This window comes from Callorhinus ursinus, unplaced genomic scaffold, assembly GCF_003265705.2.
Source record: "Callorhinus ursinus isolate GAN/ISIS: 27379988/994484 unplaced genomic scaffold, GSC_fseal_2.0 scaffold20, whole genome shotgun sequence".
Classification (NCBI taxonomy): domain Eukaryota; kingdom Metazoa; phylum Chordata; class Mammalia; order Carnivora; family Otariidae; genus Callorhinus; species Callorhinus ursinus.
In genome coordinates this window covers 6,396,274-6,424,135 of record NW_027397082.1, presented here as the reverse complement: position 1 = coordinate 6,424,135, position 27,862 = coordinate 6,396,274, and the positions used below count along the sequence as shown (strand labels likewise).

The 27,862-nt window shown below is 35.0% G+C and overlaps 1 protein-coding gene across 3 annotated transcripts in view; it reads left to right on the top strand.

The window, feature by feature from the left end:
* The window catches only part of ATRNL1 (attractin like 1), a 919,082-nt gene that overhangs the window by 165,232 nt on the left and 725,988 nt on the right, over positions 1–27,862 (top strand). For all 3 annotated transcript variants that reach the window (XR_012381651.1, XM_025881114.2, XM_073904148.1), the window contains exon 10: positions 17,006–17,160. Coding sequence is in view for 2 of the 3 variants with exons in the window: in XM_025881114.2 (XP_025736899.1) it covers positions 17,006–17,160 (155 nt within the window). In the remaining variant the exon portion in view is untranslated. The remainder of the gene's footprint in view (positions 1–17,005; positions 17,161–27,862) is intronic.

Genomic DNA, 27,862 nt, shown 5'->3' with positions numbered 1-27,862 from the left:
AGGTTTTTTGTTTTTCTTCTTAAGTTTGGAGAAATATTTGTTTTTTGGCTTATAGGGAAGATCAATAAGACATAAAAAAAAAAAAACCCAATTATGCCAGAGGGAAGAATTTGCTAGAGGGAAGTACTTAGAACAAGTAGCTGTGGGATCTAGCGAACACAAATAGTGAGGATAGCTTTTAGGAGCATAGACATTTTATCATAGGAATAGGAGAAAAGTCAGGTTACATGAATATGGTTGCAAGCAAATGGGTAGAGGTGGTGAGAACTTGTGAAGATTTTGATTCTTTTTTATTATTAATGAAATAGAAAGTGAAGTTATCAGTTGGGAGAGAATGGGGGATATTTAGGAGGGTGGAGGGATGGGCAGAATGGATGAGGGGAAGTGAGAGATACAGGCTTTCTGTTATGGAATGTATATAAGTCTATGGAAATAAAAAGTACAGCATAGGGAATATAGTCAATGTACTGACTATATTTAATACATTGTAAAAGTGTTGTTCAGTGACAAATGGTAGCTACACTTGTGGTGAGCATAGCATAAGGTATAGAGCTGTTGAACCACTGTGTTACACACCTGAAACTAATGTAATGTTTTGTGTTAATTATACTAAAAAAAAAGAATTGGGGATATTTATTAGAGGTTTGAGGTTTGAAGAGAGAAGATGAAGTATGAAATGATCATTTAGGAGGAGAGTAGGGAAGTATGGTAGAATTGCTGGCAGAGTTGTAGTCTTGTGTGAGAGATATGTAATGTGTGAAAATAGATCATTTTTATATTTTCTCTTCTGTGGATGGTATTTGGAATGTACCAAATTTTGCTATTATGAACAGTTATAGTATATGTGTTCTTATTTAGTCTTCTCTTGTTTCATATACAGGTTTCTCTAAGCTATTTCCTTAGTATTATAAATGCTTGGTCATAGGCAATGTCATGCTCAATTTTACCCAACTATACTTCAACATCATTTTACTAATTTATACTCTTACCAGTCATAAGTGGGAGTTTCCAGTTCTCTGCAATTTCTCCAAAATGTGGTGTTTGAGTTTTAAAATAAATTTTGTCAATATGATGGGTATGAAATGGTGTCCCCATTTGGTTTTCATTTGCATTTCCCTGATTACTAATGAGGTGGAACATCTTTTCATGTTTATTGTCTATGTATTTCTTCTTGTTTTGTCATATTGGTTTTTTTGTGTATCCTTCTTTTTGATATTAATCCTTTGTTAGTTTTATACTTTGCAAACCTGCTCTCTCCCAGATTGTGGATTTTCATTCTGCTCTTTGTATGATGTTGTTTAATGAACGGAACTTTTTAATTTAAATATAGAAATGATCAATCTTTTATGGGTTATATTTTGTGTTTTGCATAAATGATACTTCCCTACCTCAATATTTTCTATATTTCCTACCATCATTTCATAGTTTTGCCCCTCACATTTAGTTTTAATCCAACTGAGTAGGGATCCATTTTTTTTTTTTTAATGTGGATATCCATTTGTCCCAGACCATTCCTTTAATTGTCTGTAATACTAATAAATATTTGTTAGAATTATTGCTAGGTGTTTGATATTTTTTATACTTTTCTAAATGATATCTCTATTAGTTTTCGAAGGATGAGATAACAAATTACCACAAATTTATCCTCTCATAATTCTGTAGGCTAGATGTTGGAATGGAAATCAAGGTGTCAGCTGGGCCATACTTTCTCTAAAGTCTCTGGGGAAAAATCCTTTCTTACCTTTTCTAGCATCTGGTAACTCCGGGCAATCCTGGGTGTTCTTTGGTTGTAACTGCATTCATCCACTCTAATCTCTGCCTCTGTCTTCCCGTTGACTTCTTCCTGTGTGTGTGTGTGTTTTCAAATGGCCTTCTTATAAAGACACCAATCACTGGACTTAGGGCCCACTCTAAACTAGTGAGACCTCATTTTACTTAGCTAATTAAGTCTGCAAACACTATTTCCAAATAAAGTCTCATTCTGAGGTCGAGGTAGACATGAGTTTTGGGAGATGCTATTCAACCAGTATATTATCTTTTTATTTCTTTTGGGGCTGATATATGGAGATGCAGTTTTTTATATTACCTTTATGTCTAACAACTTACTGTATTTTAATAACTTATGTGTAGATATTTTTCAGTTTTTTATAATAGATGATCAGATTATATGCAAATAATGGTAGTTTTGTTTCTTCCTTTCTGGGTCTTACAGCTTTTAATTTTTCTTACCTTATCATTTCAGCAACAACCTCCAGTTCAATGTTGAATAGAAGTTAACAGGCATCCATTATTAGTTCTGAGCTTTAATGAAATGCTTTTGGTGTTTCTCCAGTAAGAATGATGTTCACTGTGGGTTTTGTAGATGTTGTTAAGAGCCTTTTTTTTTCCTGGTTTGCTAAGGGTTTATATCATGAATGGATGGATTTTATCAAAGGTATTTTGGGGGGGTGATTATCTGATTTTTCTACTAAATAATTTACTGTGGGTAATTATTTTAATTATGTTATTGTTAACCTAATTTGGGTTGAGTCAAATTTGGTCAATATGTATTGTTTTTTGGCTTGCTAACATTTTGATAAACATTTTTGCACTGATATCAGTAGATTTGCATGTGATTTTCTTGCATATTCTTGTCAGCTCTCTGGTGGTAAGGTTATGTGAGGTGCATAAAATGGGTTGGGGACTATTCCTTTTTATACTTTGGAACAGTATGTCTAAGACTGGGAGTATTTTTTCCTGATATTTTATGGTGATAACCTTCAAGTCAAGTGTTAGAGAACAACTTTATGTGTAGAATTTAGATACTAAGTCCAACATATGTAATGGTTATAAACCTATTTAGATGCTGTAATTAATTCTTAAGTTTTGATGAGATATATTTTTAGGAATTTATCCAAGAAATTGATGTCTTCTGTTGAATTGTTATAGAGGTGTTCATTATGTTCACGTAGAATCTTTAATATCAGCAGCATTTGTAGTTATGTTCCCTTTTAATTATTTTTAAGCACTAGCTGCAACTATCTACTTAATAACCATCTATTATCTATCATTTATTATTTTTTTTCAACTAAGAGTGAGTTGTTGACATGATGCCCTTTAAATCTAAATATTTTTATATGTATTTACTAAAAAACAAGGACATTCTCTCCCATAACCACAATACAGGTATCAAATTTAGGAAATAACATTAATAGAATTTATAATCTAATCTACACATTTTATTTATCTTTCCCAATGGTCCTATTATCTTTTATTAAAAAGATAACACTTTTTTATTGCTGAATTTGATTTCTTAATAAATTTTGCATGTATGTTCACATGTGAAATTGCCTATAGTTTTCCCTTCTTGTACTATCCTACTTAGGTTTTGATATTTTTTTCCTTGCCAGGTTTGGATATCCTTTCCTGATCCAGGATTATATCTAAGATCACACATGCATTTAGTGGTTATGCCTTTTTAGTCTTTTTAAATCTGGGACAATTTCAGTCTTTCTCTTGAAGAGTGTACCCAATCTGGGATGTTTTCTCGTGATTAGATTCAGGTTTTTAATTTTTGGTAGAATACCAAAATCTTGTTTCCTTCTATGATTTTTTTTAAACAATTTTTGTTGACATAAAATTCATATAACAATATTCTCCATTTTAGCCTTTTTTAAAGTGTACAATTCAGTGGTTTTAGTATATTTATGTTTTACAACCATCATTACTAATTCTAGAATATTTCTATCACCCGAAAAGAAATCATATACCTCCCTAAACACTCTTCCTCCATCTCTTAGAAACCACTAATCTACTTTCTGTCTCTAGATTTGCCTATTTTTGATATTCATATAAAAGGAATATACAATATATGGCCTTTTGTGTCTGGTTTGTTTCACTTAGCATAATATTTTCAGACTTCATCCACACTGTGGTATGTTTTAATACTTCATTCTTTTTTATAGCTGAATAATATTTCACTGTAAGAATATACCACATATTGTTTATCCACTCTTGAGTTGATGGGACATTTGGGTTGTTTTCATGTTAGGATATCATGAATGAGGCTGCTATGAACATTCCTGTAGAGGTTAACTTTTATATATTGGTTAAAGTGGTGGTTAAAATGGTTCCAGTTTTCTCAACTGTAAAGATACAATTTTTCCTTTAAACACCTGTGGAGAGATACTTTTAGACTATGTAAGTATTCTGTTTCTTACTAACTTTTACCTAGTAGTTTTTAATTTTTTTAATTAATTTTTTTAAAAGATTTTATTTATTTATTTGATAGAGCGAGACATAGCAAGAGAAGGAACACAAGCAGGGGGAGTGGGAGAGGGAGAAGCAGGCTTCCTGCCGAGCAGGAAGCCCGATGCAGGGCTCGATCCCAGGACCCTGGGATCATGACCTGAGCTGAAGGCAGACACTTAATGACTGAGCCACCCAGGTGCCCGTACCTAATAGTTTTAACATCCACTGATCATTCTTGTAAGAACGTTATTACCATGATGGTTACTGAATGGTGATATTTAATTTTATTATTCCTTCTAAATTACCCTGAATTTTTCTTTATTTTGTTAAATGTTTTATAATGAATTACTTTCTTTCTTTCTTTCTTTTCTTTTCTTTCTTTCTTTCTTTCTTTCTTTCTTTCTTTCTTTCTTTCTTTCTTTTTTTTAAAGATTTTATTTATTTATTTGAGAGAGCGAATGGTAGAGAGAGAGCATGAGAGGGAAGAGGGTCAGAGGGAGAAGCAGACTCCCCGCTGAGCAGGGAGCCCGATGCGGGACTCGATCCCGGGACTCCAGGATCATGACCTGAGCCGAAGGCAGTTGCTTAACCAACTGAGCCACCCAGGTGCCCTCTTTTTCTTTATTTTGCTGCTCAAAATGTCCCATATTTGGCCACTGTGAGCTCCTTTCAGCCAGGCTACTGTGTTCTTTAGATGTATCCTTATTGTCTTTGTGCACTCCTCCACTTTCTGGCACACATACAAAAAAAAATTCCTTTCACATCTTGTTCTTTCCCTGCTGGAATAAGTAGTTTTCCTAAGGAACCCACATTCCTTTTAGTGGAGAATAACGTTTAGAAACCAAGATTAGGTCACTAGGTTTATTGCTTTTTTGATATGTTTACAGATCCTCTCAGAAGATAGAGCCAGAAAATATGCAAACACACATCTATATCTATTTATAGAGATAGGTATATATCTCTGCCTCTATATATCTGTCTGTCGTCTAAACCCTGTCTATCTAAACTGCACAATGATGCAGTACAACATCACGGATTTATTCTAGCCTTCCTCTCTTCCACATTTGTAAATCCCTTCTGACAGTGAGAAACCTGGATCAAAAGATATCTTTGATTTCTTTCATTGGAGTTTTGTAATTTTTGTTATATAGATCTTATACATATTTTGTTAGATTTATGCCTATTTTATTTTTTGGTGCTAATATAAATGGCATGTGTCTTTAATTTCAAGTATTCATTATTCATTGCTGGTATATAAGAAAGCAATTGACTTTAGTTTATTAACCTTGTATTCCTCACCTTGCTATAATCACTTAGTTCCAGGGATTTTCTGGTTGATTCTTTGGGATTTTCTCCATAGACAATCACGTCATCTGTGAGCAAATACAGTTTTATTTATTACTTTCCATTTTGTGCATCTTTTATTTCCTTTTCTTATCTTATTGCATTGGTTAGAACTTCCAGTACAATGTTGAATAGGGGTGGTTAGAGAATACTTTTTGCCCTGTTCTTTTTCTTAGAAAGAAAACGTCTAGTTTCTTACTGTTAAGTCTGATACACACACACACACACACACACATACACACACACACACGTGTGTTTTTTTTTTTTTTTTGGTAGATTTTCTTTATCTGGCTGAGGAAGTTTCCATCTATTCCTAGTTTGCTGAGAGTTTTTATCATGAATAGATGCTGGATTTTATCAAGTGATTTTTTCTGTATCTGTTGATGTGATCATATGATTATTCTTTATCCTACTGATGTGTTAGATTACATCACTTGACCTTCAAATGTTTAATCAGCCTTGCATACTTGGATAAATCTTATCTGCTTAATCATTAGATTTAAAATGTATATATTTTTAAAGATTTTATTTATTTATTTGACAGAGAGAGACAAAGTGAGAGAAGGAACACAAGCAGGGGGAGTGGCATAGGGAGAAGCAGGCTTTCCGCCGAGCCGGGAGCCCGATGCGGGGCTCGATCCAAGGACCCTGAGATCATGACCTGAGCCGAAGGCAGACACTTAATGACTACACCACCCAGGCGCCCCAGATTAAAAATATTTTTAACTTGAATTTCTCTCTAGTAACTGAATATTTTTTTCCTTGATCCATGTATTTCCTTTACTATTTACTAGATAGTGTTTATTTTGTAAAAAGAGATCATAGACCACTAGATTTTAAAAGGAAAATGTGCTATATTTTGTTTAAAAACATTGAACTTGAAAGTGCTCTATATTTGACAGTGGTGTAATTTTGTATATATGCTGTTGAAGTGAGCACAACAGTGGTATAATTTTGAATCTGTAGATTTCTTTTGTAACCAGAAAGCCTTAGGAAAGAATGGGAGTCAAATTTCTAGGTTAAGCCATCTGTAGTTGTTTATTATGAAAGCCCAATATTCTTTCTTTTACAGCCTTATTGAGATGTAATTCATATACCATAAAATTCACCCATTTAAAGTACACTATTCAATGTTTTTTAGTGTAATTCACTGAGTTGTCCAGTCATCACCACAAATTTAGAACCATTTTATTCCTACAGAAGGAAACCCTATCCTTATTAGTAGTCACTCCTCATTTCCCCTCAAACCCACAAAGCTCTAGGTAAGCTCTACTTTCTGTTTCTATAGATTTTTCTTCTGGACTTATAAATGAATGATACAATATGTGTGTTTTTTTTTTTAGTAGTGGGTTTCTTTAAGCATAAGTGAGAGCATGATTTCATATTGTAGTATGTATCAGCAGTATATTTCTTTTCTTTTTTTTTGTTAAAATATATTCCATTGTATGTATATACCACATTTTATTTATCCACTTGTCAGCTGATGGAAATTGGGGATGTTTCTACTTTTTAGCTATTGCTAATAATACTTCTATGAACATTTGTGTACACATTTTTGCATAAAAGTTTGTTTTCATTGCTCTTGGGTATATATCTAGGAGTGAATTTGCCAGCTCTACAGTTACTCTACATTTAAATTTTTAAGGAGGGGTGCCTGGGTGGCTCAGTCGTTAGGCGTCTGCCTTCGGCTCAGGTCATGATCCCAGGGTCCTGGGATCGAGCCCCGCATCGAGCTCCCTGCTCCGCAGGAAGTCTGCTTCTCCCTATGTCACTCCCCCTGCTTGTGTTCCTGTTCTCATTCTCTCTCTCTCTCTGTCAAATAAATAAATAAAATCTTAAACTAAAAAAAAAAAAATTTTTTTTTTTAAGGAATAGCCAGACTGTTTTCCAAAGTGGCCACACCATTTTACATTTCCACCAGCAGTGAATGAGGATTCTAATTTCTCCATATCCTTGCCAAGACTTATTATTGTCAAACATTTTGATTACAGCTACCCTAGTGGATATGAAGTGGTATCTCATTATAGTTTTGATTTGCATTGTTATAATGGCTGTTCAGATTAAACATCTTTTCATGAGCTTATTGGCCATTTATATAGCTGCCTTGGAGAAATGTCTATTAGGATCCTTTGCCCATTATTTAATTTGATTTTTGTCTGTTTTTTATTGAGTTAGGAGGTCTTTATATATTCTAGGTGTAAGTCCCTTTATCAATTTTATGAGTTACAAATATTTCTCCCATTATGTGTATTATTTTTCACTTAGTTTATAGTGTCCTTTGAAGCTCAAAATTTTTAAATTTTGATGACACCCAATTTGTTATATATTTTGTCACTTATGCTTTTGGTGTTAGATAATATCTAAGAATCTGTTGCCTAACCCAATGCCAGGAATGTTTACTTTTGTATTTTCTTCTATAAGTTTTATACTTTTGGCTCTTAAATTTAGGCCTTTAATCCATTCTGAGTTAATTTTTGTCTATATTGTGAGAGAGGAGTTCTTTTTTCTTTTTTCATGTAGATACCCACTTGTCCTAGAAACATTTGTTGGAAAGAGTTTCTTTGAGTTGGCTATTACGGTCCCTTGAATTTCCACATGAAGTTTAAGATCAGCCTGTCAGTTTCAAAACAAAACAAAACAAAACTCCAGCTGGGATTTTTATGGGGAATGAGTTGAATTTATAGATCAAATTATAGAGTATGACCATCTTAACAGTATTTTGTTTTCTAGTCCATGAAAATGGGCTCTTTCCATTTAGTTAGGCCATCTTTAATTTCTTTACTTAATATTTTTTTAAATTTTTACAGTATAAGTTTTATACTTGCTTTGCTAAATTTATTCCAAATTATTTTATTTTTTGGTACTATTGTAATTTGATTTTTAAATTATCTTTGTCGTAGGATTTTGCATTGGTAGGTATAGAAGTTGGTAGGTATAGAAGCTCAACTGATTTTCTATATTGTTCTTTTACCCCATAGACTTGCTAAACTCATTATTTTTAATAATTTTTTATGGATTCATTAAAATTTCTATATACAAGATCATGTCATCTGCAAATAGTGAGAGTTTTACTTCTTCCTTTCTAGTCTGGTTGCCTTTTATTTCATTTCCTTGCTTCTTTCCCTTTCTATAACCTAGTATTCTGTAGTATTCTGTAACCTAGTATTCTAGTAGTATTCTACTACATAACCTGTAGTATAATGTTGGGTAGAATTGGCAAGAACAGACATCTATGTCTTGTTTCTGGTCTTGAGGGAAAACATTTAGTCTCTCACCATTAAGTATGTCCGCTGCGCTCTCTCTCTCTCTTTTAATAGATGTCTTTTATATTAGATTTCTATGGCTGCTATAACAAGTTACCACATGCTCTGTAGCTTAAAACAATGGAAATGTATTCTCTCACAGATCTGGAGGCCAGAAGTCTAAAATCACATTGTGAACAGGGCCATGCCATCTCCAGAGGTGCTAGGGGAATTCCTTTTCTTTCCATTTTCAGTGTTTCGTGGCTATCAGTATTCCTGGAGTTGTGGATGAATTGTTCTGTTGTCTGTCTCCACATTATATTACCTGATCCTCTTTTTTTGGTGTGTCTTTTATAAGGACACTTGCCATTGGATTAAGGTTAGCTGCATAATCCAGAATGATCTCATCTCAAGATCCTTAATTTAATTACATTTTCAAAGACACTTTCACCAAATAAGGGAGCATTCACAGGTTCTAGGGATTAAAACATGCCTTTATCTTTTTTGGGGGTGGAGTACCATTCAGCCTTTATCAGGTTGTGGAATTTCCTTTCTATACCCATTTTGGTGAATGTTTTTATCGTGAAGGGTGTTGGATTTTGTCAAAAACTTCTCCTGTATCTATTGAGATTATCTTTTTTTTTCTTTATTCTATTAATATGGTGTGTTACATTGATTTTCAGATGTTAAGCCAATTATGAATTTTTGGGATAAACTCCAGTTGGTCATGGTGTATAATCCTTTTTATATATTACTGGTTTTGATTTGCTAGTATTTTGTGCAGGATTTTTGTGTCTCTTTTCTAAAAGAACATTAGTCTGTAATTTTCTTGTGATATTGTTGGTTTAGGTATCAGACTCATACTTTCTCATAGAATAAGGTGAATACTGTACCATCCTATTTTATATTTTTGAAGAGTTTGTGAAGAATTCACATTACTCTTTAAATATTTGTTAGAATTCACCAGTGAAGCCGTCTGGCCTTCCTTTTTTTTTTTTTTTAGGGAAGTTTTAAAATTCCTAATTCAATCTCTTTAGTTGTTATAGGTCTATTCAGATTTTCTATTTCTTCTTGTCTCAATTTTGGTAGTTTATATATTTTGAGGACTTTATTTATTTCATATCGTTTTTTGTATATAGTTGTTTAGTATTGCATTATAATCTGACTTATTTCTGTCAGATTGGTAGTCATGTGCCTTCTTTCATTCTTGATTTTATTTTATTTTTTAAAAGATTTTATTTATTTGAGATAGAGGAAGCAAGAGAGAGCGAGCAACGAGCTGGCGGGAGGGGCAGAGGGAGTGGGAGAAGCAGACTCTCTGATGAACAGAGAGCCTGACCTGGGCTCAATCCCAGGATCCGAGATCATCAGATGATCCAAAGGCAGATGCTTAGCCAACTGAGCCACCCAGGCACCCCTCATTCTTGATTTTAATAATTTGAGTTTTCTGTGTCCTTTTATTCTTGTTCACTATACCTAAGGGTTTGTCAGGTTTTTTTTTTTTTTTTTTGTCTTTTAAAAGAAAGAACTTTTGGCTTCATTGATTCTCTCTATTGTTTTTCCAGCCTATTTTATATTATATTATTTCCTGTTCTAATCTTTATTATCTTAAAATTCTTTTTGGTATAGGTTTGGTTTTCCCTTTTGTCCAGTCTCTTTTGGTTGAGGTTTAAGTTATGGAATTCTCATTTTTTCTTTAAATACATATGTCTGCAAATGTTGATTTCCCTCTAAAGTATTGCTTTGTGTATTCCATGTTTCATTCATCTCAAAGTATTTTCTAAAATGCTTGTGATTTTTTTCTTTTTTCTTTGACCCATTTATTATTTTGGAGTTTTTGTTTCATTTCCACATTTATGTGATTTTCCCAAATAACTTCCTTTTTGTTTTAATTATTTTAATTCCAGTATAGTTAACATTCAGTGTTATATTAGTTTCAGGTTACAGTATAGTGATTCAGCAATTCCATACATCACCTGTGCCCATCATGACAAGTGCACTCCTTAATCCCCATCATCTAGTTAATCCATCCCTTCACACCTTCCCCTCTGGTAACCAACAGTTTGTTCTCTATAGTTAAGAGTCTGTTTCTTGGTTTGTTTCTTTCTTTCTCTCTCTCTCTCTTTTCTTCCTATGCTTGTTTTGTTTCTTAAATTCCATGTATGACTGGAATCATATGGTATTTGTCTTTCTCTGACTTACTCCACTTAGCATTATACTCTGTAGCTCCATCAATGTCATTGCAAATGGCAGGATTTCATTTTTTTTAAAGATTTTATTTATTTATTCATGAGAACCAGAGAGAGAGAGAGAGAGAGAGAGAGGCAGAGGGAGAAGCAGGCTCCCAAGGAGCAGGGAGCCCGATGCGGGACTCGATCCCAGGACCCTGGGATCATGGCCTGAGCCGAAGGCAGACACTTAACCATCTGAGCCACCCAGGGGCCCCGATTTCATTTTTTTTTTTATGGCTGAATAATGTTCCATTGTGTACATATACCACATCCTTATCTATTGATCTATTGGTAGACACTTGGGCTGCTTCCATAATTTGGCTATTGTATCCTAAATAATTTCTGTTATTTATTTTTAATATAATTCCATTGTGGTCAGAGAGCATACTTTGTATGATTTTAACACTTTTAAATTTATTTAGGCTTATTTTATGACCTAGCATTTGGTCAGTCCTAGAGAATGTTACATGTACACCTGTAAAGAATGTGTATATTGGTGTTGTTGGCTGCAGTGTTCTCCATATGTCTGTAAGTTCTAGTTGGTTTGTGGTATTATTCAGGTATTCCATTTCCTTGTTTATCATATAGTTCAATCCATTTTTGAAAGTGAATATTGAAGTTTGCTACTATTACTGATTTATCTATTTCTTCTATTCTGTGCATTTTGCCTCATTTTTGGGGGGTTCTGTTGTAAAGTCATATGTTTATAATTACTGTATCTTCTTGATGGACTGATCCTTTTTTTTAAAATTTTTTATTGTTATGTTAATCACCATGCATTACATCATTAGTTTTTGATGTAGTGTTCCATGATTCATTGTTTGTGCATAACACCCGGTGCTCCATGCAGAACGTGCCCTCTTTAATACCCATCACCAGGCTAACCCATCCCCCACCCCCTTCCCCTGTAGAACCCTCAGTTTGTTTTTCAGAGTCCATCGTCTCTCATGGTTCGTCTCCCCCTCCGATTTACTCCCCTTCATTCTTCCCCTTCTGCTATCTTCTTCTTTTTTTTTTCTTAACATATATTGCATTATTTGTTTCAGAGGTACAGATCTGTGATTCAACAGTCTTGCACAATTCACAGCGCTCATCATAGCACATACCCTCCCTGATGTCTATCACCCAGCCACCCCATTCCTCCCATCCCCCACCACTCCAGCAACCCTCAGTTTGTTTCCTGAGAATAAGAATTCCTCATATCAGTGAGGTCATATGATTCATGTCTTTCTCTGATTGACTTATTTCACTCAGAGAATATGATGTGCTATCTTAGCAAATTTCAAGTATACAATACATTCTTATTAACTGTAGTAGCCATGCTGTACATTAGATCTCCAGAGCTTATTTATCCTGCATAACTGAAACTTTTTATGCTTTAACCTACATCTCACCTTTTCCCCCATTCTCAGTCCTTGCAAACTACCATTTTACTCTCTGCTTATTTTGAGTTTGACTTTTTTAGATTTCACATATAAGTGAGATCATGCAGTATTTGTCTTTCTGTGTCTGGCTTATTTCCCTTAGCATAATATTCTCCAGATTCATCTATGTTGTTGTAAATGGCAGGATTTCTTCCTTTTAAAAAGCTGAATAATACTATATATATTTATATTGCATTTTCTTTATTCATTCATCTATTGATGGACACTTAAGTTGTTTCCGTATCTTGGCTACTATGAATAATGCTTCAGTGAAGGTGAAAGTAAAGATATATTTTTGAGATACTGATTTCATTTCCTTTGGACATATACCAAGAAGTGGGATTGCTGAATAGTATGATAGCTCTTGGTAGTTCTATTTTTTTTGAGTAGGCTCTATACTCTTTTATAAATTGTACCAATTTACTTTCCCACCAATAGTGTACAAGAGTTCCTTTTACTCCACATCCTCAGCAACACTTGTTATTTCTTGTCTTTTCAATTATAGACACTCTAACAGGTATGAGGTGATATCTCATTTTGTTTTTATTTGCATTTCCCTGATGATTAGGGATGTTGAGCACTTTTTCATTTACCTGATGATAATCTGTGTGTCTTCTTTGGAAAAAATATCTATTCACATCATCTGTCCATTGTTTAATTGGATTGTTCCTTTTTTATTGAGTTTTGCGAGTTTTTATATATTTTGGATATTATATTTTCTCCATTCTGCAAAGCTAGGTCCAGTACTGAGGGCCTCCCATTTTTTCCCCTTGGACAGCACCTGAAGTGTTCAGGGTTATGCATCTTTTACCAGTGCAACAGAGTTGACCCAGCTATCTGTGTGTGCTCATGAACCATCTGCAGAAGCTCAAGTGCACTATGTGGGGGAGGGATTTATGGATTGCTGGGGGCATATTTGTGCTATTTGGGGTATGTCTGCAGGTGATGTATCCTATGAAGTTCATGGGTGGGCCTCTTGGTAGAGTTCATGAGGTGGTTAGTAGAAATGTTGAGTCTTTGTTGAGTTCTGTGCCCCAGTTGCTGTGAACACCCTTCTTCTTCCTCTGCCAATCTTCTTATCTTTCTGGGTGGGGTAAGAAAGAAGTGGTCGTCTTGGGCATAATCCTATTTGCCTGTGGAAGCCAGATATGCACTATGTTCTCACTTACCCCATGGGAGTAATTGTAGGTCGAAGGGGTTTCTCTTGGGATTGAGCGGTGTTGCCTTGGGGGAGAGGTGATGTGGTAGTGTGATATTGTTCTTCTTACCCTCCTTGACCCTCCTATTCTTGGAATTTTTGCTTGAAGTGGTCCTGGGACTTCTGGGCTCCCATAGAAATACTCTTATCTCTCCATAGTTGATGAAATCTGTTTCTGTGGAAGGATGAGGTCAGAAAACTCTTATTCCATTATTATATGTCACTCCCTGTATTTTGACTTTTTTTTCATTCAGCATGTTGTATAATGTCATTTCACTGCATTTTGACCTTTATTGTTTCTAATGTGAAGTCAGCTGTTTGTCCTATTGGGGTTCTCTTGTGTGCAAAAAAAATCTTCCTCTTGCTCCTTTTAAGACTTTTGTCTTTCTCCATGGTCATCAACGTTTTTACTATTTTATGGCTGAATGTGGTTCTTTCTGTGTTTTTTACTCCTTGGAGTTCATTGAACTATTTGGATGTGTATATTAATGTTTTTCTCAAATTCAGGAAGTTGTCAGACATTATTTCTTGAAAATTTTTTACCGCTTTCCCCTCTGCACTAGTATTCTCAGTAAATGTATGTTGTTGCTGTTAGTGGTATTCTCCATTTCTTATGGGCTTTGTTCATTTTCTTCTCTTATTCTTCAGATAGAGGAATCTCTATTTTTCTATCTTCTACTTCATTGATTTTTTTCTTCTGCTTGCTGAAATTTACTATTAGACTTCTGTCATAAACTTAAAAATTTCAATGCTTATACTTTTGAATTCTAGATTTTCTTTTTTTTTGGTAATTTCTGTAGCTTTTGTTTTATATTTGATAAGACATTGTTATATTTTCCTTTACTTCTTTAAATCTGTTTTCTTTAAGACTGAACATTTATAATAGCTGCTTTGAAGTCTTTTTTGCTTCATCGGACATCTGGAGTTTCTCTAAGGCAATTCTGTTGCCTGCTTTTTTTCCCTGTATATAGGTTACTCTTTCCTGTTTCATTGCCTGCCATAATTTCCCCTGAGCACTGGACATTTTAGATAACATATTATAGTAACTCTGGATCCCAGTTTTTCCTCCTTTTCTGGAACTGTTGTAATTTTATTTATTTAGTGACTTTGCTGAACTGTTTTAGTGAAGTTGCTTTCTTCCTCCAGTGGATTCTCTGATGTTGTTCCTCAAAGGAAGCAGCCTGGGGATGCGCAAAATCATCCCTGGATGACGGTAATTTTAGCAGGGTTCTCTGACTTTTTCCTCTGACCTCTCTGGTAAGCTATCTGACTCTGCATTACAACCACATGCTAGCCACCACTAATTGCTGACTGATTGTTGTAGTATTCTCAGCAATGCTCTGGGGCATAAATTGCTCCTTAGTCTGTTTGAATTCAATTTCAACCCTTTTTCAGGGGTAGTCTTTGAGGCCAGTCTTAGAGATTCTGACCCTAGTAGGGCTCTTATTAGCTGTCTTTTCCCTGCTTTTCTCTGGTGAACTTCTCTCTATGTTTCAGCTGATTGTTCTCGCGGAGTTGCCAACTTACAACTTAATTGCTTACGATGGAAACCTCCAAAGTTTTTGAGAGTGCCCTTAGGCATGAAGTTTCCCACCTTTTGTTACAAATAAACTCAGTTCCCTTGGGAGATCTGTGGTGCTCTCTTTTTCTTAGCCTGCCTCTCCCTGGTGTGGGGTGGGGTGAGACTCTGTGCCACTACTTTGGAATTGTAGGTGGCGTTAGTAGTCTGTTCCTCCTGGAGTGATACCACTGTGCTCTGTGCAGGCAGTCTGTGGGGACGGTGGCCTTTGCTCTTCTCAGCTTGCATAGAACTTCTGTCCTATGACTGATATGGGGTGAAAATTTGTTGGCCCTCTTAGCCTGCCAGGCCTGAGTGTATAGCTTATACCCTATGAATTGGGGGGCTAGGTAGAGGAGGAACATTCAGACCTCTTATGCTTTCTCCTGGAATAGAGCTTTTGTCACCCAGAACTGGGGGCCATGAGAAGTATTGGCTGTCTGCTGTTCCTGGTTAGATGTCAGTGGCCTGGACTAGGAGCTGAGGAATGAAGGAGCTCTCTGTTCTTAGCTTTACCCAACCAGGGGCTGAACTTCCTCCTTGCTGAACTGGTTGTGTGTGCATGGTGGGGGAGGATGCTGTTAGGGGGAAGGATGGGACTAGACAATGTGTTAAATATCACGGACTGCTGCTGTTCTTACTGAAATTCAGTAGACTCTTTGAGTAAATATTTACTTGTTGTTGCTCTCACTAAATTTTTCTGAGAACTTAAATGTCTTTTTTTTGGTAATTTTTACCAATTGTAGTTCTTTCCCTAGAGAGTTTGTGGAACTCCTTGTCTTGCTATTCTGGAAGTCAGCTCCATATTCTTTAAGCATTAATTGCTATAGGTTTTTGAGATATATACTATATATACCTTACTCACTATATGTACTGGGTTTACATTCTGATTCTTTTTTTAGTAGAGTGCTTTATTTAGGAATACTTATGAAGTATTGATTCATATTGAGTCATGCAGTTTATTATATATCAGTACATTAAGGTGAAATATAATTGTGAGCATATATTTATAGTACTTTCAGTTAAACTTCAAATAATTAAAAACATTTATATTAATTTGATGTTTCTCAAAAATGCATTGTGATTTTACACAATATGGATCTATCTCAAAAATAATCTTGAGCAAAAGAATGTACATACAAATGAATACAAGCTATATGATTCTGTTTTATAAAGTACACCGACAACAATACAAATAGAACAAATAATCCTAAAATTGGTATGGAACCACAAAAGAATCAGAACAGTGGTAATCTTTTAAAAAAATCTCAGTACTGTTTACTTAGTTGTGTTCATCTTGTGAAAATTCATTGAATTTTAGACTTATGTGCATTTTTATGTATGTTATATTTAATTTAAAACTTAATGTATTATGAGATCCATATGAATTATTAGTTTTAACTGAATACAGTTCAGAGTAAATTTATTATATTCAACTTTCTATTTACTTTTGTATTTAAAACTGATGGTACTTTGGTCCTCTAGTTTTAAGGACACATGTTTCCTACTTATAAAAGTTCAAATATAAATTATTATAAAATCATGAACAATTATGTTTAATATTGTGTTTCCTCAAAACATTTTAAGATACTGTGAATCTCAAAATGTTTTAAAAATATTGAAACTTAGAGGCCATTTATGAGTTAAAAAAAATAAAGCATGTTATTTTCACAGTTCAAAGGAAAATTCTATATGCAAGTTAGACACTTTATATAATATATATAAATCAGGGAGGTCTCTTTATCCTTTGTAATACATTTTTAAATTTTATCCTGTAGGACTATTTTGAAAGAAAGTGGGTTTGCCAGATACCTTCATTCAGCTGTTCTTATCAATGGAGCTATGCTTATTTTTGGAGGAAATACCCATAATGACACTTCCTTGAGTAACGGTGCAAAATGTTTTTCTGCCGATTTCCTGGCATATGACATAGGTATGTATCTGTTAGGATTGTACAAAGTAGAGGAAATTATCAGAAATTTGTCATGTAGAGATTCTCAAATACATTAATTGACAGCATGTGTATATGTCATTTCAGAGATAAATTCAGTGACAGATTATGAATGGAATTCTAATTTCAGCACACTAGTATAGGGCCAGGAGAACAGACATTCTAGGTTTGAGCATCCCTTTTGAAGGCTTTTGTACATTGTATCCCTATGTGAGCACTTTATCAGTCTATTGTGTTGCCATATTAGTTTTGATAATAGGTAGATATGGAGCACTGTCAAATTATGTAAATTACAAATAGGAATGCAAGTATTTTAGTGTTAGTGGGTATGAGCAAAGATGAATTTAAATTAAACATACAGATATAGTTACTTGGTGTAGGAAGATGATAGAAATAAAGAAAGGAGTATAGAGACAGTAGAGCTAAAGAAATAAGATTTGGGGACAAAATGGAAACCCAGAACATATCTAGGAATGGAAGTAACTGAATAAGAGTATTTTCCAGAGAACCAGAAATACAGTGCACTTACACAGTTTGCTTAATTTTAATCATGCTACCTATAGTCCTACCAATTCTAAATATTAGATGAATGTATTTTTTGAAATACTAAATTTAGCTACCCAGTGGACCTTTATAGTGAAAATATTTCTTCTCTTTGTGTCATTTTATAGATGAAGCCTACATGATATTTAAAATATATTTAACTGTAGTTCAGAGCACTTTTAATTGATCGTGTAAAGTAATATGCCAATTTTAAGCTATTATGAAACTTCCTGATAAATAAAAATAAAAGAAACCAGAGAATAACACATTTAATGGATTGAAGAGGTATACTTTTGCTCTTAAACATCATAAAGGCACATAGTCTACTTTGAAAAATTATTTCAAGTGGTGGCATATAAAGAAAATTATTCCTATTAATAAGAACTTTGGTTTTTATACTGTTATACATTTGGAAGGAAATTCCTAGTGATAACATTAAGCATACTTATTGAGTCTAAACTATGAGTATCTGTCTGTGATTAATCACTATAAAGAATCCACTGCCTTTAGGATTTTTAGATACTAATTAATTAAATCTTTGCCTTTTTGGACTAATAATTTGAAGTGATAACTCATTATCAAAATTGGATTGTCTTGGCTTATAAATTAGTGCTGAGATCCTGAAAAATGGGTTAAATGACGTACTGAGTCTAGGCTCCTTTTTATGATCTGTCATTGCCGGGCTGGGGGCTGTCAACATACTTTTTTGGCTGTTGTGATGAGACAGTAAGCTTACTTCTCTGGAGGTAGATGAAAGGATTTTGTTTTGTTTTTCTTTTATGAATAAAAATCCTAGAAAAGTGTAGAATTTGTTGTTATTGTTAAAAATCTATGAGTGAGATTTTGAACTTTTTCAGAAGATTCTTCAAGGAGTTTCCATCTACTCTCTATACTTTAATGAAGAAGTTAATGTTGAGCTATTTCGTAGCTAACATATTGGGAAATTATTTTTATTCCTTCCATATTGTTCAAGATTATTATATTTTAGAGTTTATATATCAAAAAAGCTTACCCACATGAAAACTATTAGAGGTATTAGTTTGAGTGAGAGAGAGATCAGATTATCATTATTCTAATTACTATTTGTTAAGTGTGTCTAAGGATTAGATAGTATACTAAGGGCTTTTTACACAATATCTTAACCTCGCTAATAGTTTGGTAACAAGGTGTTAATAGACTCATTTCCAGAATATTAAGCCCCAAATCATGCAGGCCGTACCTGGTACATCTAGCTTTTGTAACTCCTAAAACTTGTAGTAGTCTTTCCACTTGAGTACCACATGCTGCTGTTTGGTTGGGTCCATTTTATGTTCTTAATTTTGCAACAAATTATCAGACACTTATTATTTCATAATGTTTCTTAATGCTGTGGAAAGATAGAAGCAAATATCAGTTTCATTTTTCAAGCAAATTGTTCAGATGGGAGAAAGAATAACATTTTAAACAGTTTTATACTTTAACATAACATTAACAATTAACAACAAAACATTAACAATATTAACAAAAACATAAAGCAACCATATAATTCAACCTAGGATAAAAGTGTTCTGTTTTATCTCATTTGATTATTTTTGTGCAGTTCCCAATAAAGCTTTCCCCCCAAATCTGTTTTTATTCTCTTGAGTTTGTGGCATCAAATGTTGGAATATTTTCCTGGGAAAAGTATTTTTATATTTCAGAAAATGTCTTCCAAAATAATTGTTTTCCTTATGGAGTATATTTTTTGGGAATAAAACACAACCATTACATAATGAACCAACTGGAAAATAGGTCTCTTTTGAAAAAAAGGTCATCTTGCTAATTTTTCTCTTTAGTACATTACCCTTGGACTTTTATGGCATATTTAACTTGAGTGCACCTGAGGAGTTAGCTGATTGCTTTGTGTTTTATGATGTTTAAATAAATAGGAATATTTGTGTTAATACTAATTTTTCATTGCTCTAAAAAGTACTATTTCAATCTTACTGCCATAGTAAATTTTACATAGTAAATATTTTTAATCTTTGAGGATATAACCTTGCCTTCACAGTTCTCATTGTTATAGATGATAGATGTGGAAGGCACATGCCAAAGATTTTTTAACATGGCTGTACCTTGGCAACATCTTTGAAGGTTGTAGGAAAAAAACTTAGGTCTATATAAACTGATTCTCTTAGATTAAGCACTGGGCATATATGTTCTAAAAAAGAAACTCAAGTGCTATTGGTAATAGACCCAGGGCTGGTGAATGAGACTGAATCAACTATAACATATAGAATGATATATTATGTAATGTTCTTGTCTGTAAATCTAGCTTGAAATCAGATAACTTTGTTATTTTTTTTGTTATTATTGTTAGTGGTATTATTATTGCTTTCAGAAAGCCTCCATATTCAAGATTGGAATGATCTTTGTGGTAAAGATAACCTTCTGCTAAAGATGTAATGGAATAACATGGCTCATGTTCATCTCATGTTATTAGACATTTATACTTTGAAACTATTTGGCTGTGCGAAGTACACATTGTCATAAAAGTTAGTTTTCTAGCGTTAGAAGGAGAAAAGGTATCAGGTAGTTTGTTTGTTTTTCATATCTCTAGTGTCACTAGGTAGTTTGAGGATTTCAACATTTATAAATGAGAGATTATCATGAATTGAAACATACCTTAAGATTGAACTGAATTTTGAGACAATATTTCAGAATCATCTAATTAAGAGCTATTACAAGAATTTTTGGTAGGCCTAATGTAGAATTATAAGGCTTTTAATTACAAATGGTAGTCGTTATTCTCCAGTAAGAAAATTTGCCCAGTGGTTAAGAGGATGTATAGAATTCTGAACAAACTGATTAGGAGGATGTATAGGATTCTGAACAAGATGAAGGACAACTCAGAGATACACTGACCATATATTTTTTTCTTCCAAAAGATAGTAGAAACATGAAAATGTGATTTCCTGAGTTAGAGTAGGAGGTATGATTTATATTAGAAATACATCTTGCAGAAAGCAGATATATTGAAACTGAAGCTGAAACTTCAAATCAGATCAAAATAATTTTTTAAAATTTATTTTTTTCAATATTTATTTATTTGAGAGAGAGAGAGAGAGCGTACTCAAGCAGGAGAAAGAGCAAAGGAAGAGAATCTCAAGCAGACCCGCCTCCCCTGAGCGTGGAGCCCCACATGAGGCTCAACTGCAGGACCCTGAGATCATGACCTGAGTTGAAATCAAGAATTGGATACTTAACCAACTGAGCCACCCAGGCACCCCTATTTTATTATTTTTAAGTGAGCTCTACTTCCAATGTGGAGTTTGAACTCACAACCCCGAGATCAAGAGTTGTGTGCTCTACCAAGTGAGCAAGCCAGGTGCTCTAATAATAACAGTTTTTAAAATAAATTTCTTGAATATGACAGTTTTACTTATGATGTTAATTTCTTGGTAGGTGATTATTTAAAAACAAACTCGGTAAACAAAGCTTAAAAGTAATTTCATATTTTGAGAAGTAATATTATTTTAATTGGTAATGTGTAATAATATATATAGTTAACCACACAGTTAAAACACAGTGAAGTCGTAGTTCACTATACCATTAAAAATCACTTGACTAGTTTATGAAGCATAGCATGCATGTTTTTGTACACCCCCATAGCGTGTGTGTGTGTGTATACAATGGATACAATTTTATAAGGTATGTAATTTCATTAAAAATCATATTTAAATTAAAACATCTAATTATTTAATTTTTTGAACACTCCAGCAAAATTATAAAATTTCCAACTTACTTGCTGTTATGTTTATAATTATTTTCGTTTTCTGGAGGTTATTTTATTCCTTTCTTTGTTGATCAGTATTTCTCTATGCCCTTTGTTAAATTCTTAGGGTTCTTCCCTGGTGAAAGCAGCACCCCTTGTCTGGTCACCTGAAAGAACCTGTTTGTTTCTCTTTGTCATCAGAAAAACTCTTAAAATTATTCACACACATTTTTTCACTGCGTTTAGCCAGCTACTGTTTTTAGCTTTACTCTATTTTTTGCTCAAGGGGTTCTTTCTAAAATATACTATTATATAGAAGAAATAGTAGTTTCTTCTTTTTTAAAAAAGAAGCCAATAAGTAAAGGAAAAAGTGACGTTTCATTTTGAGAAAAGAGAGAACTAGTATTTGTCAAATATTTCCTGTGGTGCTTGGCACTTAACACGTGCTTTATGATACAATGCCTCATAACCTCTAATAACACCTATCTAGCATGTATTATTATATTTATTTATACGGGAAGAAACTGATTTAGCATGGTTAAACCCAAAGTCACATAGGTCATAAGATGGTATATTTAGAATTTGAACCCAAGCCTAAGTTCAGATTTTTTTTTTTGATTCTACCACTACGCTATGATAATGATTTTTTTCCCTGATTTAACAGGAAAAATTTTTGAATGATCTTTAATTGGGGAAAGGGCATATAATATTTGTTAATGTAGCAAGCCACTCAAGAAAATTAGCTTTATTAGTAGATTTAGAGTTAATCAGATTTTTAAGGTATCTTTGAATTTTATTGTGCCTCCCCTCTCCCACAAATTAATCAGAAAATACTGATCTCAAGATAGAAAATCAAGGAGAAAGAATAATGAACAATAAATCTCTCTTTCTCTTAACAAATCTACTAGCATTTTGAGAGATTGTTTTGAATGCAAAAAATGCTGAATATAGATTCTTGTAATAAAATGTAAAACTGAAAGAAAAATTTTCAAATGTCTTAACAAAACCGCAGGGGAAGAAGGCAGGGGAAGGCAGTCATGAATATAGGATCAAAAATTTAAAATAAATTATTAGCAAATAGAACTCAACAATGTTTCAAAAATATAATAAACTATGAGCAAGTAGGAGTTATTCTAGGAACTCATGTATGATTCATTATCAAGGAATCTATAAATATCATTTTTACATCAAGACTATGTACAGAAGCCGACAGGAAATATCATTGTATGTTAAAACTATAAAATCATTTCAATTAAGATTGAGAATTGAATAGTGATACACACTTTTCCTGGCAGAGAGTAAGAAACTAAATAAATATTCATTGAATATCAGGGGACAAAATCCTGAGTGGAACTGTGGTTAGATAACCTAGGAAAAGTGTGCACCTTTTTACACTAGTAGGAGAAGGTTTGGCCTAGTGAATAAACCCAGTGAAGCACCATCACTTAAGGGGCAGGTAGAAAAACATTTTGGCAACATCCAGAAATTTGGTTTTCTTTTACAAAATGTATAAATCATTAATAGAAGTTTTTCTTTATATCCCCCATTTTGAGTCATATATTTACAATCTGTGTGTTCTTTCTAGTAATATGAATACTGACCTTTGAACTTGCATTTCAAGTAGATTATTAAAAGGATCTTTAAAATTTGTCCTTAAAGTAGCACAGATACATATTTTCATGAAAAATATGAATATTTATAGAAAAATTAGCCAATGAGTATGCATTTTCAACCTGCAGTATTTTATGCATCATTGATAAAATAAACCAGTCTCTAAATTTCAGTGTAAGTTCTTTTTTTTTTTTAAAGATTTTATTTTTTTATTTGAGAGAGAGAGAGAATGAGAGATAGAGAGCACGAGAGGGAAGAGGGTCAGAGAGAGAAGCAGACTCCCTGCTGAGCAAGGAGCCCGATGTGGGACTCGATCCCAGGACTCCAGGATCATGACCTGAGCCGAAGGCAGTCGCTGAACCAACTGAGCCACCCAGGCGCCCTCAGTGTAAGTTCTTAATGTAATTATGTGGCCCTTCATAGGGTGATAGTTCCGGCAGCACAGTATTCTGACGGCTGAAATTTGGGTTTGAGATAATGGTAACTCTAATTTCTTGATCTTTTTTTTTTAAAGATTTTATTTATTTATTTGAGAGAGAGAATGAGAGATAGCATGAGACGGAAGAGGGTCAGAGGGAGAAGCAGGCTCCTCACCGAGCAGGGAGCCCGATGCGGGACTCGATCCCGGGACTCCAGGATCATGACCTGAGCCGAAGGCAGTCGCTTAACCAACTGAGCCACCCAGGCGCCCCAACTCTAATTTCTTGATCTTATGTGTATTGAGTGTACGGTTTGTAAATTAATATTTAGTACCTTGCAGTGTAAGTGTTTTTTAAAATAAATATTTCAGAGAGTATATTTTAGTTTGGTCATTAGTCCTGTGTGGTTTTTCTGTTGTCATGGAATGGTATTTTTGTCAGTTTTCATGACGTCAGTAGGCCATGTGGGTTTTGCTCTCATTTGTGTAGCCTTGAACTGTTTGTTAAGTGATAATGACTTGAGTGCTCTGGAAATACATTGTCTTCTTGGCAAGAAATACAATTATAGATTGTAGTCAGATTAATAATATAACAGACTTTGTAATGTAATAATGGGAAGAGACTATATGTAAATATAGTAATTTAATATTGAGCTTTAAGGCATTTGATAACTTCTACATGTTATAGGAAAACCAATCTGTGTTTTATAATGAATCATGATCAAGAATGTGAAAATTCAGCAACAGGATTTATCTAGCCCAACCTTCTGTTTATAGTTATTGAAGAAATTGGAAGGGATAAATAGAAAGCCTATTTGTAACAACTGCTCTTATTGTTTTCTTTTCTAATTCTGTTGAAAAATCCTGGGATGTTGGGCAAATATCAGCAAGCATCAAAAAGTGTTTATATCTGCAAAAGTTGCTTACCTCCACAAGCTTTTCATAAGCTTGCAAGTTAAATTCTGTTCTTCCTAAACAGTTTTTTTTTTAATTTTATTGATTTATTTGAGAGAGAGAGAGCACGAGAGTGGGGAGGGGTAGAGGGAGAAGGAGAAGCAGACTCCCCACTGAGCAGGGAGCCCGACACGGGGCTTAATCCCAGGACCCTGGGATCATGACCTGAGCCAAAGGCAAATGCTTAACCAACTGAGCCACCCAGGCATCCCGTTTTCTAAGCAATTTTATGAATGAAAACAATTTGCCAGCAATTTTAAGAAACTGCAGAGGAACCTCACAGTTATTGTATTGTATCGGTCAGTACAGGTTAGATTATACTGTGGCAGCAAACAGTCCTGCCACAGCCTGGGTTCTCTGGAAAGCAAATTCTGAGACAGAGTTTAGTGTTTGGGGTACTAATTGGTATATGTGCTGCCGAAGCGAGCACACAGTGTTTGGGGTACTGACTAGGTCATTGGGATAAATAGCTGTGATCAGGAGGTGGAAGAAGCGGGATTTGTCAGAGGGAAAAGTCAAGTAGACTTTAATAGCTCCAGCCAATCCCAAGGGAACTCTGTAGTTGAAATGTCCATCAGAATTATCCTTTGTTAGGATGAAACAGCCAGGCCTTGATTAGTCATTGTATGAGAGTCACTCCTAGGAGGGTAGGAACTTGGGTGAGGAAGCTCTGTGTATGTAGCTAAAGCAGTCTCCACAGGGGCTGGTAGCTGAATGATGTTAGGTGACAGCAATCCTAGCCGCAGCGGCAACAGGTTCTTTCTGAAGGTGTATTTAGGCAGTGCATGTCCATGTTCATCACAATTCATTCTTTGAACTATTCAGTCCACTTCAAATACATTTGTCAAGAGCTCCTCTAGGATTCCAGTGACCCATTCTTCCTGGGGAAGACCTAGATTATTCCTTTGGCTTCTGCAGCTGATCTCAGGCCTACAACTGATATTCATCATGTCCCCCCCCCCCCCCGCATTATTCTTTCTAAAGAATAGAGGTTCTCAGTTGGAACCTCTTCTGATCTCTGTGACTTACCTGGTAGCATGACCCAGACCCTTACCCTTAGGTGTTTGAGCCCCTGGTCATCATGTACCTCCTGCTCTGGGTATTGAACTTGCCCATTTACCATTATCCTTGGCAAGAGGATACCAAGGGACACCTAAGTGGATCATCTGTGTACCAAACATATTCCGCTGCCCTTATTTTGTAACAGCAGTCCTACCTCCCTTTGATGGTCAGGGCCACTTATCCCTGCCAAGATGGTGAGTCCTCTTTTGCCTGCTTTCTGGTACTTTGACAGAAGGAGCCTGAGGTGCCTAAGTGGAAGCTATTCTCTACCCTGGGAACTAAGCTAATTCTTGCTTATAGTTCAGTGGGACATTGCTATGGCCCCTGCCAGAGTATTTCTCCTTTGGGGAATAAGATCTCTAATCCTGCAGAGCCCAGATTTCTGGGATAAGAAGCACAAATTACTCAACTGTATCACTGAAAGTGAGGCCACTAAGAGTGGCTTTTATTCCTTGGTTCCTGGACTTTTATATTCTTCCTATTGGGGACAGAGCACCATTTAAAGTTGCTAAATTCCAAGGTGTATCCTGCATCCTGGTGTTTCATTTGTGCCTATCGAAAGATCTGTCACATTGTGTGTTACAGGATCCAGTGGATCCCATGGTTATGGGCTCATTCCTGTACTTCATTTGCTGTAGTGTGTCTTCTGATTACATAGGATCCTGTGCTGCTTGATCAAACACTTCATAATTTCTAAGGCAGTCATACTGGTTAAGACCCTGTGGTTGGGAAAATCAAACTGATACTCAGAGTACGTATCTATTCTTGTCCTAATGAATTGTTGGTCAAATTAGAGTGGAAGGGGCCCAATTGTAGTCAGCTTGCCACCAAGTGTATATTTGGTGGCCTTGGGGAATAGTTTTATCAAGGGACCAGAGTTGATATCTAGCTGACAGGCTGGACAATTGCCACTAACAGTAGCTAGATCGGCTTTGTTCATAGGAGCCCCTGCTACTGTATTCCTAGATGACTTCCATCTCTCTCTCATGGCTAGTTTGTTCATGTTCTCATTGTGCTAGCACTGGGGTGTCCTATAATAGAGAATTAACTGATATTAGCTGTTTTAGTCATTTGTTTGCTTGTTTACTGTCTCTTCCATGTTAGATGTGCTCTGATGCCTTTAACTTGTGTCACAAAGATCTTTATATTTTGTGCTCATTCAAATACACCCATCCACATGTCTCTACCCCAGGCCCTCCTTGTTTCTGATCTTCCAATATTTCTGTATAGCTGTAAGATGACAGGTGCTGTGCAACAGTGTTAGGTAACCTGGGGTCTGAGCTACCTGTTCATGTAGATTGCTTGTGTATTATTTGATCTTGGGTGCCACTTCCATTTTATGTTCTTAGGATTCTTGGTAACAGAACCAGCTCATGATGTAAAACTCTGAACAGATGGTCAGTTTTTAACCCAGGGTCTCTGTCTCTGCCAGGGCCCAATAACATGGCAGGAATAGAGTATAAAATTTTCCACTGCAGATGGGATGGGCTTTGACATGTGTATGGGGTCGGCATTGGGATTCTTTCACTGGGACTTTCTGTATATTTCATGTGCTACTTTTTCCAACAGTGCCACCACCAATAGCTATAATTCTACTGGGTCATGCAGCCCTAACTGCAAAGCTGCTTACAAGTGTAACCCGAACCTATAGCAGAGCTATTCCCTACCCTGGCATGTACTCACAGCTGGCAGCCTTTCATGTTGTTCAGTATGTGGGCTGGAACAGTATTCCCAGGACTGAAATAAGCTACCTTCAGAATCCAAAGAGACCTACAGGATGGTTTGCTTTCTGCTTTTCATGGGTGTCGCAAGATGTGATAATTGGTCTTTCAATTCAGATGAGCTGTCTGAGAATGTTCTTGACCACTGGATCCCTAAATATTTTACTAATATGAAATCTGAATCTTTCTAAGTTTTATCTTCCACTCTTTGAAGCATATATGTCTTAACAAGACCTCTGTCTCATAAGCCATTCTTACTAATCTGGCACAGTTGGAATGATGTCATTAATGTAGTGGAACAATGTAATGTTCTGCAGGATGTCCAATGGGACTAAATGTGTCCTATGTTATGACAAAAGGAGGGAGGGTTAATATGATCCTGAGGCAAAATTGTGAATGTATACTATTTTCTATTCCATATGAAAGCAAACTGTTTTTGATCCTCTTTTCTGAAAGGGTTAGGAAAAAACACATTTGCCAAAAATGGTCATGTTACTCTGCTTTAACAAAGATTTTGTATAGTGACTGCAATTTGAGCTACTACTTGGTAGTAGGCTAGTAGGCTCTTGTCATCCTCCAGGCTTTGTTTAGTTTGCAGGACCCAGACTGGTGATTTAAAAGGAGATTTGATGGGGTCCATCA